The 16758-nt window shown below is 49.7% G+C and overlaps 6 protein-coding genes across 6 annotated transcripts; 2 read left to right on the top strand and 4 right to left on the bottom strand.

Moving 5' to 3' along the window:
* Positions 1 to 654: 654 nt before the first annotated feature.
* Positions 655 to 1379, bottom strand: NCS57_00961000 (uncharacterized protein; the record flags this gene model as incomplete). Its single annotated transcript, XM_053059379.1, has 2 exons — positions 655 to 1255; positions 1315 to 1379. The coding sequence occupies 2 exons, from the start codon at positions 1377 to 1379 to the stop codon at positions 655 to 657; spliced, it is 666 nt and encodes a 221-aa protein (XP_052911450.1).
* Positions 1380 to 2512: 1133 nt separating this feature from the next.
* NCS57_00960900 (uncharacterized protein) lies at positions 2513 to 2872 on the bottom strand (the record flags this gene model as incomplete). The annotated part of the gene is made up of 1 exon (XM_053059378.1): positions 2513 to 2872. The coding sequence occupies one exon, from the start codon at positions 2870 to 2872 to the stop codon at positions 2513 to 2515; it is 360 nt and encodes a 119-aa protein (XP_052911449.1).
* A 908-nt stretch (positions 2873 to 3780) lies between these two features.
* On the top strand, positions 3781 to 4320 carry NCS57_00960800 (uncharacterized protein; the record flags this gene model as incomplete). The annotated part of the gene is made up of 1 exon (XM_053059377.1): positions 3781 to 4320. One exon carries the CDS (start codon positions 3781 to 3783, stop codon positions 4318 to 4320), a length of 540 nt encoding a protein of 179 aa, XP_052911448.1.
* A 513-nt stretch (positions 4321 to 4833) lies between these two features.
* NCS57_00960700 (uncharacterized protein) lies at positions 4834 to 5575 on the bottom strand (the record flags this gene model as incomplete). Its single annotated transcript, XM_053059376.1, has 3 exons — positions 5413 to 5575; positions 5277 to 5356; positions 4834 to 5223 (listed from the first exon to the last, which is right to left on the bottom strand). The coding sequence occupies exons 1-3, from the start codon at positions 5489 to 5491 to the stop codon at positions 4834 to 4836; spliced, it is 549 nt and encodes a 182-aa protein (XP_052911447.1). The 5' UTR covers positions 5492 to 5575.
* Positions 5576 to 9945: 4370 nt separating this feature from the next.
* Positions 9946 to 11855, top strand: NCS57_00960600 (MFS domain-containing protein; the record flags this gene model as incomplete). Its single annotated transcript, XM_053059375.1, has 3 exons — positions 9946 to 10464; positions 10524 to 10863; positions 10924 to 11855. The coding sequence occupies 3 exons, from the start codon at positions 9946 to 9948 to the stop codon at positions 11853 to 11855; spliced, it is 1791 nt and encodes a 596-aa protein (XP_052911446.1).
* Positions 11856 to 14205: 2350 nt separating this feature from the next.
* Positions 14206 to 14916, bottom strand: NCS57_00960500 (uncharacterized protein; the record flags this gene model as incomplete). The annotated part of the gene is made up of 1 exon (XM_053059374.1): positions 14206 to 14916. The coding sequence occupies one exon, from the start codon at positions 14914 to 14916 to the stop codon at positions 14206 to 14208; it is 711 nt and encodes a 236-aa protein (XP_052911445.1).
* Between the last annotated feature and the right edge of the window lie 1842 nt (positions 14917 to 16758).

The raw sequence follows: 16758 nt of genomic DNA, 5'->3' as shown, positions 1-16758 counted from the left end.
GAACGACGCAACTCAGACTGGCTCATCCTTCGAAACCAAGTGGAATGAATTAGTGGAACAACATCGTGCCGCGCGTCATGCTCTCCACGAGATCGAGAACAAGATGTGGGAAATGCAATACAGTCGCCAGCAGATGTCGACAGCAGGGCCATCCGCCCCCCGTCCACAATCTTCGCATCCTAATAACCCAGATACTGATTCTAGAGGAATTCTAAGTGAAGCCCTTGGGCTTTACAATGATATGGCAAAGTTAGGGATAGCACACCAGGAGCAGGTTGAGTCGGAGGACATTGACTTGGAGGAACAACGAAGAAAGGAGCTAAAGCAAGCACAGAACATTTGGGCTAGGTTCGATCGCCACAGCCAGCCTCGACATCGATAAACTAGGAAGAGGCACGAGCGAAAGCCAGTGACACAAAGCTAGGTGTAGAAAATGGCAAACAAGACTTTGATGCCTGCTGCAGACAAAGTTGGTAGGCTTATTGATGACACGATCATTTTAAACGATGGTTCAACAGTGAAGGCCTGTGCCGCCTTTAGCAAGTCCAGTGGTTCAGTGAGATACCGCGAATTTGGAACGGAGGAAGAGCGATTTGTATAAAAGAGACTGTGGACAAACTTAGCAAGAAGGGACACTGTTGATGTGTTCATATTCTACAAGACAAGGAAAAGAGCTGCCACCGTGACCAAAGTAGAAACAAGCGGCAAAACCCTACCACCGACCCTGGCAGCAGAACCCTGCTTCGCCCACGCCTCGCATTCCCCTTCCTTGTTTGTCGAAACAATGGCAAAGCTCTTGATCGGATACGGGACACCCTGACATTCACCGCCCTTCTCAGTCTGACAGGTGCTCTCGAACCAAGGAAAGTCATCTGCGTCGATGTTGTCACCATCGACAATCTGCTGACAATTTGAGAAGGCGTAGACGTATAATGACCAGGCTGAGACCTTGCCACTTTCGTCTTCGGTAGTCTTGTTCAGCAGCTCATACAGAATTTGGGAGTAATTCGCCTTGGAGTCAAAGTCGTCGCGATTTTGTAGGAGCCAATTGACACCAGACGACCTGTCCTCGAGGGGTTCCAGGGCTTCTTGGAATCCGGCATCGTTGGATTGCGAAAAGATATCCGTGAGGTTGAAGCAGGTAAGCTCTGTTGGGATGCTGGATGTCGTGAGGATTATGCCTTTTGAGGTATCTTTGGCCTGGCAGGACTCTTCCTGGTCGTTTGTAAAGAATGCGACGGTCAAGTTGCCAGCACTCCAATGCAAGAATTAGCTGGAACGCAGGCATGCAAGATCCAGTCAATTTGTTCTTACCCTCCCACCTCCTTCGCCGAAGCAAAGAATAGCAAAGATGAAATCAACGAGAGTGTTAAAAGCATCGTGACAGGATGGCGGCTCTCTCGACACGCTTTAGTAGTCGAGTTAGGGGTGTGTTGCAAGAGGAGCGTAGTGCATTTTATTCGAATAGCATACAGGAAACCAACAGTGCAATGGAAACAAATGCTTTATAGGGGTTGATGAGCCACTGATCGACTCAATCCAAGCCTGTCTCAGCGCTGTTACATGTGTCATAATCTGGCGACCTACGGTGCGCAGCAACCAACAGCCTCCGCATGAACCACAGCGTCCCGGGCTCCCCGACACTCTTTAAGCGAGGTAGACTTAAAATTAAAGTGAGGTTTTTAATATATTTCGCAACCAACAGGATCATCCTTCCCGAATACAACGTGGCTCCATGGCCAGGAGCTGGATCAACAATCTCATCCCTGCCGTAGGATTCCCACCCCCCAAACCCAACCAACGAGCTTGGAGGAACCACGCCACCGTTCAGGGAGGCAGTGCAAATCCAAGTCGCCAGTTGCCGCGCGACGGTTTCAAGCTTGTGATCTCTTGAAAAGATCCTTGAGCCTTCAAACTTTATTAAAGATAAAGTACATGTCGTGAGTGATAGTGAGGCCATTGGTAACATAGTGCCTGACACAAGGGTTGTCAAGGAGCGTGCTGACATGGCTCTGGTGGTGGTGAAAGTTGACTAGAAGACACTTCACTTCAATTTTCTTACTATCTCAGTTCCAGTTTCGATACCTTCTCAGTCATTAAGGGCTTCAGCGTTGCATCTTGTGTGAAACCAATCACGACTCGGGCTTACTAGGTATCTAACTGCTCGTGAACGTCTCCACTTCGCTCCAAGACCATCAAGTTCCCAAAGGGTTAATTAACCTCCTAAACTGGGGGCTATCGATTGGCGATGATTTAACATTTTCCTTTAGGACATTGATGGCCCTAGTTGTTGTAAATTCTACTTCTTTTCTCCAAGCGTGTCGGGCACGTGAAAGAACGCGCAATGAGGGTTTTCAGACCTGCAGCCATGAAGAACCGTGGCCCAGACCTCGAGGTTTTATTTATGCTCTCATTTAAAGCGTGTATTTCCTTGAGCATGTGTTCAACCTCCACGACACCTCATCACGGTCCACAAATACATCGCGTTTCGGTTCAACGCTTTAGACCGTCATCACTCCTTCTTGTCCTTCTCAAGACGCAGTTGCCATAAGAGCGCCAAGCCCGTAGCAATAGATCCTGTTCCCTCCCAGATAGACGCAGCCTGCCAGCCCTGGACCCAAAATATTGAGGCGCTGAGCAGTCTCATGGGCACTGACGCAGCAAAGAAGGCGGTGTTGTTTTGATAAGCGGCCAGTGAATAGTATATCCCCATGCCAATGGCCGCCAAGGCATTGCCCCTAACTGAAGGGAGGGCCGCGGGAGGTAGATTGAGAAATTCGAGCGTGTAGCTGGGGTTGATGAGAGTAGAGACGCCTGAGACAAAGGCTGACACCCCAAACGCGGTGATGGTGATTTGTACTGGCGAGACCATGTTGATTCTTCTTGAAACTGTAAGAGAAAGGTTGATTGATGAGATTTATTGAGTCATTAATCAGACGCGGTTGGTTACATGAAACCGTTGCCGCGTTTGCCGTGTAACTCGGACAAACGCTAATCCGCCGTGGACTCGTGAGGAGATTGACCAACACTCTGATTCCAAACCTCGGCTTTGAGTTGAGACCGCATCTTCCAACATTCCATTGGATCACAGCTAAAGTTGTGTCCCTGCCATCAGCTCGCTTTAGAGCGCCTTACTATACCCGTTGACCATTTGGTCAATAGAGCAGCCGGGATGATGGAAGGAAGAATAAGACATGGCCGGGGCAACGTGATGCGTTAATCTTTGGTTGTCACCACACCCTTCGCTGCAGAGATTATGCAGGTATATACACTGAGGATTTTCATCTGTCGAAAATTGCGAAGTGAGGCTCAATGGAGTGCTACATTCATTCGGCTAGGCATACTGTACTGAATGGCCGTTCGGTGAAAATGTTTAGTTCCCTAACAGTATGAGATCGAAATTGCCATGGGTATTAACGGACTAGGGATTTGGACCTCTCAAACCCTCTTATAAATATTTATTCACTAGTCTTTTGATCCATTCTGATTTTATAAAGGCTTTGGAAGCCAACTAGACTGAAAAGTCGGGATCTCGTCTTGCACTCGCGGTAATTCGCTTAGCCTGTGTAGGGTAGGCCATACTTGGGTGTCGGAGTTATCGTCATGATTATCCAAAAGCAGGATTCATCACCCAGATCAACCAATAGAATGCAGCGAGGCGAATGCTACGTCATAAACCCCATGAGCTATAACCAGCGGTCTGAGCACTGTCTTTTCAAGCCACATTCAAGGATTATCAATCCATTCTGAGCACCGCCTGTTCTCCGAACCCCCTGTACTATGGAAGCCTTAATTTCCCAGGTGTTAAACAAGTCTGGCGAAGAGACGAAAGACCAAGATGGCGGACAACCGTCCACCAAGGAGAGGCTGACGAAAGAGATCCAAAAACGTATCGATGAAGCCTCAAATTTGCAGGAAAAGTCAATCCAGCTTCATGAGCAGGCGGATGAAGCCGAAGATCCGAAAGTTGCCGAAGACTTAAAATTCCAAGCTCGCGAAACAGACAAGAAGGCAGCCAAGCTGATGAAGACGGCTGAGCGACTCGAGGCAGGATGGATTCAGGGAGGCGCCTTTGGCACTGGAATCGGTGCTGGGATTGCGAGCGGCATTGGGGTCACCGTGGGAACTTTGCTTACAGGGGTTGTCGCGATCCCAACATCGGGCTTGGGCATGTTGATAGGGGCTGGAACAGGTTTGGTTCATGGTCCCTGGGTCAAGTTTACCGAGGCTTTCAGCAAGGAAGAGGCCGACTCGATTGTACAAGACGCTCAGAAGGAAGCCGACAATATCATCAAGTCGGAAAAGTCGGATGAGTCGTGACCGCTACTGATGCTGGATGGGATTTGGGATGGAGCGCTGGACAAAACATTCAGACTGTATCATGATTTTTGATGGGCGAGACTGCAACAACATAAAATTGGCGTATATCTACTTTTGACTGAGAATAGATAGCATGGCGAGCGTCATCAGTGGAACGGCCCAGTGTGGCAGTTTCTCCATTGCATTCTCATGAAGAGTGTCAACTCTTGTCTAACGGATACACTGAACGAGCTGTTCATATCAATATCTTCTTAAATGAATCCCCACGACGAGCAAATAATCATTGTCTTCAATCCCGTCCTTCATGAAACATATCAAAGCATCGCATCTGACTTTCCCTGCCAACATGTTTCTGTTTGCCACCCATCACGACTTGCGGTTGTTCCCGAGTATCCCGGCACGTCGAATACTCGTGGTGGCGTCTTGAACTGGAGTAAACAGGTGCATGGAAAGGCTCTAATCGTTGTTTTCCGGAATCGACTCGGTCGCTTTCTCGATGATGCCCGGCAAGCTTTACAGCTCCTCATAATCCTCAAATCGGTAGCCTCCCTCAGGCACATAGTGCAGCGTACCACGCGAGAACTCGGGTGTCTCTGCCAATGAATCACTTTCCACGCTGGTAAAGATGATGGGCCACGTCTGTCGGAACCGCGTCACGAATGTCATCTTCTCAATCTCCTCGCCGTTGATGGCATGGATGGTGAAGCTAAGCTTGTGTTCCTTGGAAGAGTCCTTGGGAGTTGAGCAAGAGAATTCCCACGAGGATTTGGCCCACGTTTCGGGGTCGAGCATGATGGAGCCTTCTCCGCGTCCGTCTTTGTCGATGGCAAGAGACTGCATAAAGACCTCGACCTTGTGAGGATCGCAGACTTGATCGGCTTCGGTGAGATCGACGCGGATTGTCTAGATTGGCCATCAATTAGAAATTACATGAGAGCATGGCGTGGAATACTTACGGGTTGGTAGTTCCGGTCTTTAAGATCAACGGCTTTCAGAGTCACCCAGACAGATGGGGGCTCGGGTTCCTCGTAGCAGTCTTTGCTTAGCGTTAGGCAATGCCCAAAATCCACAAGAAGGGATTTTTATACTTACGGAGGGCTTTGCAAATGTCGAATGCCGCAATGGGCGACGTGAGCATGGCCGCAACGAAAGGGAGGGCAACGTAACGCATCTTGGCAGTTTGTCTGTAAACAGTTGTGCACAATAGCTGGATGGATTGAGTCAAAGAGAAGATATTGAATCGTCGATATAAGGCTACATAAGGTGCTTTCTTGAACGGCGTAGAGTATCTAATTATATATCAGACGCCCGAGATATATCGGGCCCCGACCCGAGGGGTCTGGGAATGAATGTTGAGCTCGTCCATCTCAAAGGCATGTTGGTCGGCCGGCACCATGACGCGTCCCCAAGGTCAGCCTATCAGAGAGACGTGAGAGATGGTTTGCAGGGGAATGATTCCTGTCGGCTGTTGCCTATCACAGAAGGTCCACGAAGGATTTCTCAAATCACCAATGACAGGTCGTCAGGTGGTCTGCTCACTGACGCAACTGGACGCCCAGAATTACAGGTGACGCCAGGGTAGTTTCAGCCACAAACTGGGACAACTCTATACGAGTTAAGGTGGACGGGAATATGGGGTCATGACACGCAAAGAGGCAGGGGAGTTTCTGGTGTCTGAGGAAAAGCAGCGCACCTTTACTGTGATTATTTTTCAGCCCTATCCTTCCCTATGTCATCGCTGAGTTGCTGAACAGCTTGCATCTGTGGAAGAGACAAAGGAGGGCGACGTCACCCTCTGCAGTCCTGGATTTGATCAGCCAGTTGAAATGCTTGCATCGTGGCTTCGGCAGGATGATGACCCGTTTCAGCCCTGAGGCAGCTGCAGCAAACAAAAATCAGACCACCCAGAACCAACAACTTTACACGTTGCCACTGTCCAGATCTGGAAACACAGCATGTGGTGACACCTCTGCTATACGTGAGTGCAAAGGAGCCTGGTCTGCACAGTGACGAGGAGAACCATGGCCATTTCAACTGCCGTGACTCACGGGAGTGGGCTTTGGGAGCTGAAGTTGTGGCGAAGCAGACGATAAGGCGTATTGTAATTCATTCGAGACACGCCTCAATGTGTTCTTTGTTATAGTTGAAGCCCGGCCCTTGATGGGTTAGCTGAGCCAGAAGATCGAGATACGCCTCGTAAGATCAAAACTGAATGAAACGGTTTGGCCAAGGAGGCTATTACCGCCAAAGTTCGCTTTGTAAGGATGCCTTTAATCTGATCTTGATGCATAGGATGTGACGATTGTCCTGGGCTTGCCAGTTTTGAACAAGTGTCCATTGACCCAAGCGTGAGTCAATAAGATGGGCAACCCCAAGATTCAGGCCCGGCAGATTACGACACCTATCACAAAACGACAGAGATGATAGGTAAGATGCATGGCACTCAAGGTGTGGTCAAGGCAGCCCATGCGGAGCCAAGCTGTGTGGGTGTGAGCTTAACAAAGTGGGACGAATCCATGCACTTGATGGTCTTTGCCGAGGCGCCCATCAGACAATGCGTCGCTGAACTTGGTTGGGTTTTGTATTGATGTCCCAGATCTTTCTTGGTGAGGGGTTTATGAGTTCATATTGGACTTCAGTTGCGGACTACGTGAATCTCAAGGGCCTTGGATGCAACGTTTCTGTCGATCTACTAAGATGGACGTCCATGGATGCGCTGCTCGAGACCAATAATTTTCGCTATTCTACTGGAAGAGCTGGAACTTTGGCAACATATAGACAGTAACAATAAGGATAGAAGGCTTCTATGGGTGTTTTTGGAGCGCCTGTGGAAGAGAGGCGGATTCATGTTCCGTGAGATCATCCCCAAGATCTAATCTCTGACAAGAAACCTCATTGAATATTGCCCATACATGGCCATTTATATTAAGAAATTTGGTAATAACATCCTGCCTTGTCAGTCAAAGCTTTCACTAGAGGTTCTCTAGGATGTATGAGAGTGTGTTTGGTCAAATTGTGAGAAAGTCGCTGGCAAGGAGCCATCCTGAGCTAAATAGGGTACCTAATCTCGCAATAGCAAGGCACGAGGGAGGAAAAGAGGTCGTAAGAAAAGAGGAATATGTTTGAATAATATTCATCTAGCAGAATTTAGTTTGCCACAGATGGGAAAGTGGTGGAAACAGTGTTGGATTCTTTTGGAAAACGGCCGGCCAGATGAAGCGTGCGTCCCCGTGGACCCCATCTCAACAATCTCATCACATTTATAGCTTATTCGTACTGGAAAACGGAGAATGAGGCTACAAGAATATTGTGTAGCAGAGTATCACTATATTATAGGCTCACGAACTCTATACCACCCCGCCGAAGAGTCAGATCTTGATATTCCGCAGCTGGAACACTTCAACCCCCCGGGACCTCGGCATCGAACTCGTACACATGATTAACTTCTGCTGAAGCAAGTTATGCAAACCCACGATTAAATGGCACACTTATCACAGATTGAAGCTATTCCATTCGATGATGTAATAAGTAGGTGTGATAGTACGAATCCTTGCTACTCTGATAGTCACTGTTGTTGGTATCAAAGACGTCTCCGAAAGGAGCTATTGAGCACAATCTCCAATGTTTGCATTGGTAGAAGAATAAATTAACCAGAGGCAAATGACCCTCAGACCTCAAACCTACAGTAATATTTCAGTCTAAAGTGGAAGAAATCTTGGGATGTTCCGGAGCAATGTCTGATTTTCTTCTTCATCTTGCCCACCCTTCCATCCATAGTGGTGCGACAATCCCTAGAGTATCTATTCCTTCAACAGCACATACCCTAGAGGTGCAGGCATTTAGAATCTGTAGTGCCAGAGACAGGAGATCATGTTTGCGACTCGTCATTTTCGATGTGGTCTGGGGTACAACGCCCCTTGTTCCATGGTTTGCAAGGCTGGTCACTTCTGCAAGGCTGTCTGTGAACATGATGTTCTCATAAACTGGATACTGGAGTAAAGGTATGGCATTAATTTAGCTTTGAGAGCAAACGAATGAGATCGTTGAGCAAAATGCTCCTCGACAACAGCAAGGCCACACTGGGCACAAGCCAGTCACGCATCTTTAGAGCTGCAAGATTCCATTTAAGGTGGCATCAACATATTCTTCTCTATCAAAACTCTCCAAAAAGGAAAACAGAGTTTTGCTAGAGTTCGTCTTGCAATATGGGTGGATCTTGGGATCGGGGCAACAGGCAACCGAAAGTTGTCTATGTTCCATGCAAGGCTAGCACAGAATTGTGCAACAGTGAAATGCGATCTGGATGAACAACTTCAGTAGCGTATCAAGTCTCCATCACTTCCCAAGAAAGAGAATATTCTCGATGATTGCTAGATGTAGACTCAATGGGATGCCACTTGTCCCACGGTCTCGTATTTCCGATTACGATGCCCAACCAAGTGGGCTGACTTAAGGTCCACCTCTCCGGTATTTACGGTCACACATCCCGCGTTATGTGGGCTTGTCATTTCTGAGAGAGAGGAATAAGCCTTCTCTAACTGGCGTGCAATTCTGTGGCTTGGCACCATTAGTCGATAATTATAAATCCGTTGTCTTGAAAACACCGGTTTGGGGCCATGCCCATCCTCGGTTCATGGTGATGCTAACAACCCCATAAAACAACCTATTGAAGAATTGCCTACATCATATGATCGAATATCGCGTATAGCACATTCTCACCCAACGGGCCCTCCAACCCTCCATTCTAGATCCATTCACCCACGCTGTTGGGACTAGAAGTTGCATCCCACGTCGCCACATGCCGGTCCTGCGTTGTTTGCGTGGCCCTGACCCTGACCCTGACGAACTGGCAACAAGCGAATCTGTTCGAGCCCTGGCAGCCAACCAACATGTGGAATCATGTCACTATAAAGTGCCGTCCGACCCGTGAAGGTGGACCGGGCTGCTCACGGTGGAGTTGAACTAAACCAATCGGACAAAATCGCCGCCAGGCCTGCGATGCCTCCTACTGGACGCTGGGACTAATCAGATCGAGTGACGACAATCATCACGCCCGAGCACGGTTCACCCCTTCTCGGTTCCGTTGTGTCCCACGCTTGAACCACAGAAAGTTCTCACCAACACGCGAGCCATTGCGTAACGAACCAACCAACACCTCTGCTCGGGCCGTTTCCGCTCAGCCTACCCATGGCCGACCCCAAAGTCTTGGTCATATCAATCGTATCAGATTAGATTAGATTGGGGCCAAGTCACGCTGACCTTCAGACCCGCGGCATTTCCGAAGTTCTCGTACCTTGTGGACCTGCTGTTGGTTCCAACTCTGGTGGTTCTAGCCTTGGGATCCCTGTCACTCGGGAGACGGAACCCAGACATCCCGCACCCCGATGCCGATTCTGCCGGCCAAGTATGGAGACTCGAACATGGTTAAAAAGAGGCAACATGATGAAATCTTATCAGATGCGTGGTTTTCTAGCTGGGTTCCCCTAGTCTGAACGTGCGTCAAGTCTTTTAAAGACAAGCAGTGACCCCTTCAACAGTTCGCGCTCATTTCTTTCCTTATTCTTGAAGGTTAATTCCTCTACATTCCTCGCTACTTACATCAAGCCCAGTGATCAGCACTTAATCATGGGACTGTGGAACAGGCTCCGGCCCAACAGCGCAGAGGTTACCAGCCCGTCGACTGGAGAATCGCCCACCAACCTTACGCCTGTCACCAGCCATGGAAAGGGTCCGGCTGGTCTGTCCCCCGAAGATGGAAACCCAACCACCACCGAGGATGCTGTGCCGACGGAGGATGTGACAGAAGGTGTCAGGGATATGCAAGCCATCACGCTGGTGTGGACAAAGAAGTCACTCATTTGCGCTCTTATCTCTGTCTGGTTTGTCTACTTGTTGAATGCCTTTCAAAGTTCAACTGCTGGCAGCCTCCTGCCCTATGTCACTAGCGACTTCGGGGCGCATTCACTGCTTACTGTCATTGATGTCGTCGCAAGCTCGATGACGGCTGCAGTCTTCATTCCTCTAGCCAAGTTCCTCGATATTGCTGGTCGAGCTGAGGGCTACCTTCTTATGGTGGCCTTTGCAGACCTGGGCTTGATTATCATGGCTACCAGCAAGAATCTTTCTACCTACTGTGCTGCCAACGTAAGTAGCGAGTCTCGACAAGCAAGACAACCTGCACAGCATGCTAACATGGGAAACAGGTCTTTTACCAGGTCGGCTTTACTGGTCTCATCTACAGCATCGACGTCATCACAGCCGACGCCACCAACCTCCAGAACCGAGCCTTGGCATATGCCTTCACGTCATCCCCCTACATGATCTCGGCCTTTGCTGGATCATATGCCTCTGAGAAGATGCTCGACACCATCAACTGGCCTTGGGGTTTCGGCATTTTCGCATTCCTCACACCTGTTATCTGTGCACCTCTGTTCTGCATCTTGAAGTACAACTTGCACAAAGCTAGGAAGAATATTCTTCCCAAGAAGCCCAGCGGGCGTACTTTTTCGCAGAGCGTCTGGCACTATGTTGTTGAATTCGATGGTTTGTCTCATCCCGCTCTTCTTGTGTGACTGTTCAAGGCTCACCGATTACTTCGTACAGCTCTTGGCATCTTCCTGTTTGCCGCCGGTTTGGTCATCTTCCTCCTGCCGTTCAACATCGCGGCCATGGCCCCCAACGGATGGGCTACAGGATACATCATCGCGATGATCGTTGTTGGATTCGTTCTCCTCGTCATGTTCGCCTTGAATGAGCTCTACCTCGCGCCAATTCCTTTCCTGAGGTTCGACTTCTTGACTGACCGAACCCTGGTTGGTGCCTGTCTTCTGGACCTGACGTATCAGCTCTCTTACTACTGCTGGAACAACTATTTCACGTCCTTTCTGCAAGTCGTCAACTATCTTTCCGTCGCAGAAGCCGGATATATCGCCAACACTTTCAACGTCGTTTCCGGTTTCCTCCTCTTCCTTGTTGGTTGGGGCATTCGCAAGACAGGATACTTCAAGTGGCTTCTCTGGGTCGGCGTTCCCCTCTATATCTTGGCCCAAGGTCTGATGATTTACTTCCGAAACCCTACTGGATACGTCGGATATATTGTTATGACGCAGATCTTCATCTCTGTGGGTGGCAGTGTCTTCACCATCTGCATGCAGCTCGCCGTTCTCGCAGCTGTCGATCACCAGCATGTGGCCGCAGCCTTGGCTATGCTGAGTGTCACTGGAACTGTCGGTGGCTCTATTGGATCCACCATTTCTGGTTCCATCTGGACCAACACCTTCCAGAAGGCTTTGATCATGTATTTGCCTTCGAGCGCGCTGCCGAACCTCGACGACATCTACGAAAACCTGGAAACGCAGCTGAGCTTCCCCAGGGGTAGCGTTGAGCGTATCGCAATCCAGAAGGCCTACGGTTATGCCCAAACCCGAATGTTGGCAGCTGGAACCGCTCTTATGGCGGCATCCTTCGTCTGGGTCGCTCTCATCAGAAACCTCAAGGTCTCAGAGATGAAGCAGACAAAGGGCAACGTCTTCTAGACGACGTCTCATCTATCTTTCTTTTAAGGAGCTAGTATGCCCTGTTTTTTACAACTAGTACATAATATCTAAGCCAAGTTGAAGTTATCTTTCTCACAGTGTCGCGATGCTCTGCTTTTCTCTTCTGGCGAGCTTATCGGCGTTTTGTGAAGGCAGCATCGATTAGCGTGCACGAATCTTGGCGATTGGTAGCAAGGCAAGTTCAGAGAAGCCATTTCGCAATAGCAACAAGGGATACAACAAGGGCACATCGAGCCAAGATACTTGCTAAACATTCTGGTGGTGATTGTGAAGAATGAAGGACTCATACTTCTCAATTTGCAGTATTGAAGTGATGTATAGATGTGCTGAGGTCTACAGGGCTGGTGACGAGGAGACAGGTTCCGGGATCGCAGGCAAAAAGAGAGCCCCTGGCCGTAGGTAAAAAAGGCAAAACATACAACAGCGGGGATTCGCTGGTCGTCACCGACCCAACTACTAATCCGCCCCTCACCGGCTTATCTATGGGAGAGCGGACGGGATCCCGAGTTCTCCGGTGGGTATGGTCGTATGTGAAAGACAGTCGCCAGGAGGTGGTCTATAGCTGTTCCCGGAGTATCAGGGAAAGGATATGACGAGCATACCGCAAGGGTCTCAACTAGCGAGACCTGCTTCTTAACAATTTCTCTGCGCACTATTATAGTGCTTGTGAGTGGTCCCGCCCTCTTGTGTCTGCAAAGTTGAAAGACAAGGTGGTCACCTGACCTTGAAGTAGTCGAACCATTGATGGACGTGAAAGAGCACTGGCCCTTTAGCGATCAAAAAGCCCACAGAGGGCAAGCAATACTTTCTCCTGGAGTCAAGGTAGGAGCACGCCCGTTCGAGTCTATCCAAGGGTTCCACAGTCCAAGACCCGCACTAGAGCCCCGGTTGGTTTCGTTGACGAACCTCGTCCTTTGTTCCCTTGGACTCAGTTACATGTCTTTTGGCTTTATTCACTCAAGATCTTACAGGGGTCTTTCTGCGTGTTTGAGATGAATTGAGTCTATGAGGGCCAATGACTGGCTAGTACATCAGACTAGGCCCGAGGTTGAAGCTCTTGCGGCGAAGATCTCAACCCTTTCACAATCTTCCCTGCTCGACGTGGATACTTGGAACTTAAGAATAGTCAGGTTAATATGTAGATGAAGGTAGAGGCGCCCTATCAAATATCTCTTTTATGCTGTACCACTACAGCCATCGAGCTCAATTTCTACACGTCCCTAGTATCCCCTTGTTCGTGCTGTTATTTCCTAATCCGGAAGTGAGCGGTTAATGTTCGGGTATGACTTCAACAGCACGGGGCCACCTCTACCCTTAGGTAGCCCATACTGGTAGGAAAGAAAAATGTTAGGCCAAAGTTAACTATCTTTTCTGTACGCCAGCTCAACGGAACGATTCACTTAACTCCGGCCCGTTCCTTGCAGTTGAAACTCCGCCAAGTCCGCTTTATTAAGTCAATATCATCTCTAAGCACGCTGCTCTACCTCTTGACCAGTGGGCTTGGCCCCCTCTCGACCTCTCATGATGCATCTCCTCATTCTTGGGGCAACCGGAAGAACGGGAGTTTTTGGCTACAAGTACGCTCTAGAACAAGGTACGTAACATGATACCCTGCCATTCCTATGGGCAACTGGGCCAAAATACATAGGCATTTTAACGTCTTCTAACCCTGGAGCAGGTCATCTCGTCACGGCTATTGTGAGAAATTCTCAGTCACTTGTGCCGCATGAGAAGCTCCGAGCGATTGAAGGTTCCGTCGCTTCCTCACAGGACGTAGAAAATGCTTTTCGCTCTTCTCCATCACCGATCGACGCTGTGGTTTCATTTCTCAATCCCCATGTCACGTCTGGTCTATGGCCCAAGTTCGTTGGCCCACCACGGCTCATGGCAGATGCGGTAGCCAACGTGTCGCGTGCACTCCGCCAATCGAGCCTTCAGCACAGTACAGAAAAACCTCGACTAGTAGTTATGAGTGCTGTTGGTGTTGCCGAGAGTCGACATGCAGCGCCTTGGCTCGCAACTTTCATGGTGGACCACCATGGCAATACGAACAAGATCTATCAAGACCATGAAACCGTCAGGGCCGAGATAGAGGAAAATTGCATAGATGAGATCAGCTGGACATTGGCGTATGCGGTGGGACTCGGGACCACCGGAATCAAGCAAGTGAAGACTTTCCGCCCTACGGAGACCGGGGCCAGTTGGTACATCACACGGGAGAGTGCTGCTAGGTGGATGGTGGACGTGGCAGTGGGGAAGATGGGAGAGAGATTCAGTAACCAGGCGGTTATCGTGTCGAATTGATAGAGTTATTAAGAAACTCCCTTCCTCAAGACGGTGTTCTATAATGGCCCTCAGCCTTATCCCCTCTCCATCTTCTCAGGCGGCTCGGCGCATGAACAACGTAGGGCGGTCGGCCGCATGGTAGCCGAGGTGTTTTCCCCCATAGTCCTCTGACGCACATCTCATCGTAGCGCCAGCCTAGACATACCACCCGACAATAGAACCACCCAACATCGCCTTCTGTGTTTCCTTCAATCGGGGTCCAATCGTCTGGCTCATATTTGCCCTCGTGCCCGATCTTGTCCGGGTGCCAGGCTGGAAGCCAATCCTTGTACAAGACCCCGATGATTGGAAATGTCGTCTCTGCCGACTTGAGAGACCTTCGATCGGCAATCAAGCAACAGTGAAAACGCGCAACTTGATACCTCCAGCCATCCTCGGTAGAGGGCACACCTCTATCCGATGCCCACTGTGAGAATTGCTCTCGGACAACTTGTGTTGTAACATTGCTGAGCAATTTCTTGTCCTCAACAGCTGGCCAATGTGTCTGGCCCATGGGAAATCGCTTGTCGTCGGATTCCCGGAACTTGAGCACCGTGTCGTGGGTGAGTTCGCGCAATTTCAAGAACTGGCGATCCGAGTGGCCCCCATACGCAGTTCTATAAGTGACCAGACCCCATGGGCGATCTTTAAGTTCCTCTCTGACTTCAGGGATTCCTTCCTCTGGTGAAGGATAGCAGAGATGGCTGCTTTTCATGTTGGGCCACTCAACAGAGGCTCTCTTCAATCGGTCGCGTACCGCGTCAATAGGCCCTTCCCACCAAGCAGGATGATCAAGAGGAATCGGGAGCGGGTCGAGGGGTCCAGGTGGGAAAAAGTCGCTAGTGTCATGTTTTCTCGTTGAAAACTGCCGTGATATCTTCACAGGTCTGCCTTTTGGCTGTAAGGGCCAGGGCAGGCTTCTCGACGCGGGGGATGCAGATGGCGCGTGTCGCAGCCATTGTTGACTTAGTCTGCACAGATACCTGTAGGCCTGCATTGCTCCAGTATGGTAAACTACTGTAAATTCTTTCGAGCTACAGAAAGGCTTGTGGTGGCGGTAGAGAACATGCAGATGGGCGGTGTTGAGTGGATGTTGGATTGAAGGATGAGTTCATTAACCAGTAGCTGAAGAGACGCGTTGCATGCCTGAGGCAACATGTTGGGACTGTATCCTTGCCGATAGTAAGTCACCGTGATTGAATACCAGGCTTCACTTATTGTTTTGCCTTCTCATTTTGCCAAAAACATGGCAGGTATTAACATCTGAAACCGGACTGAGTTAGACTAGTTATTGCTGGAGTGTGTGGCTGTTCTTGGCCACCTCGGACGCCTCGAGATCACCAAGACCATAGACGCCACTCAACACAGACCACAACCCAAGTCTCACGCAAGGTTTCCACGTGATGCGACTGAGTGAGCTTCTTTGTTCTCATTTCATAGCTTGAACAAGTCCGCGTCGCCTCATTTCCCCTCTTTCCTTTTCTTCTTCTCTCCAGCCCTACTCTTCTCTTCCTGACGGTGAAACTCATCAGCTCCCCAGTTTCCTTAAACCCACAAGCACTACAGTCAAATTTGCATACCTGCAGCCTGTCTACTCACCCGAGGTGCTTAATTGGATCCCTACTTCTGCCATTATCCATCTCATCTCGATCTTTGACATTTTTCACAACTCCCGCGCCTGGTTGTGTTGTCGGGAATCTTGTGGATCCCCAGACTTGCTTCCATCTTGGCTTCAACTTGCAGCCATGGCCAGGCATTCTCCTGAAAAGCCAAGCTCCCGTCGTTCTAAGGTCAGGGCATCTCGCGGCTACTACTTAGATGCAATGCGCATACCATTGGCACCTATACCTAGACCCTCCACCAGACCCCCTCGGCGTCGTGCTCCGCGAAACAAAGTCAAAGCTACACACTATGTCCCTCGCTATTTGAATCTCTCCTCATTGAGCTCATATCATGAACGCGCCGACAAAGTCAGCAAGTCAACTGGTTCCCGTTCTCAGAGAGCCAATGCCAGCATCACTACTAAACAAGGCTGCCATGTTCCACAGTACGCCTATGTAATTCCCCTCCCTCGACCATCCCATTCACAGGATGCAACTACGCTTCAGCCGGAAGTCCCATCCAAGAGACCGCATCCCATCAGCTTGCGCAGCGATGATTACCATGAGTCTAGGCCCCCGCAGAAGCGTCATTGCGGTCGTGGCGATGACGCTCCTGGGCCATTCAAGTGGGCTTCACCCAAGGTCTTGTCTGTTCCTTTGCCTTCTGGCGGGTCCCTCCCTAGCATTCCCAGAGAATCTGAGCTTCTGGGAACCGTTTCAGACAAAGCTCAAAAAAGTTCATGCCGCTCAACCCTGCCCGTTGTACCCTGGTCTCTCGCTGAAAGCTCTCGTGAGAAATACGAGCCTGACATGTCTGCTAGGTCCATGGGCCGCACTAAGTCTCTTTTCAAGAGTTGCGAAGATGCCGTAGTACCAAGCGAGAAACTGGATAGGCAAAAATGGCAAGCATACGAACCAATTCCACGTAGGATCATTAGTACGAAACGCGGTCTCTT

The sequence above is a fragment of the Fusarium keratoplasticum genome, chromosome 7, assembly GCF_025433545.1.
Source record: "Fusarium keratoplasticum isolate Fu6.1 chromosome 7, whole genome shotgun sequence".
NCBI classification, from domain to species: domain Eukaryota; kingdom Fungi; phylum Ascomycota; class Sordariomycetes; order Hypocreales; family Nectriaceae; genus Fusarium; species Fusarium keratoplasticum.
Note: the sequence above shows the minus strand (reverse complement) of the source record. Positions and strands in the feature narration are given on the sequence as shown.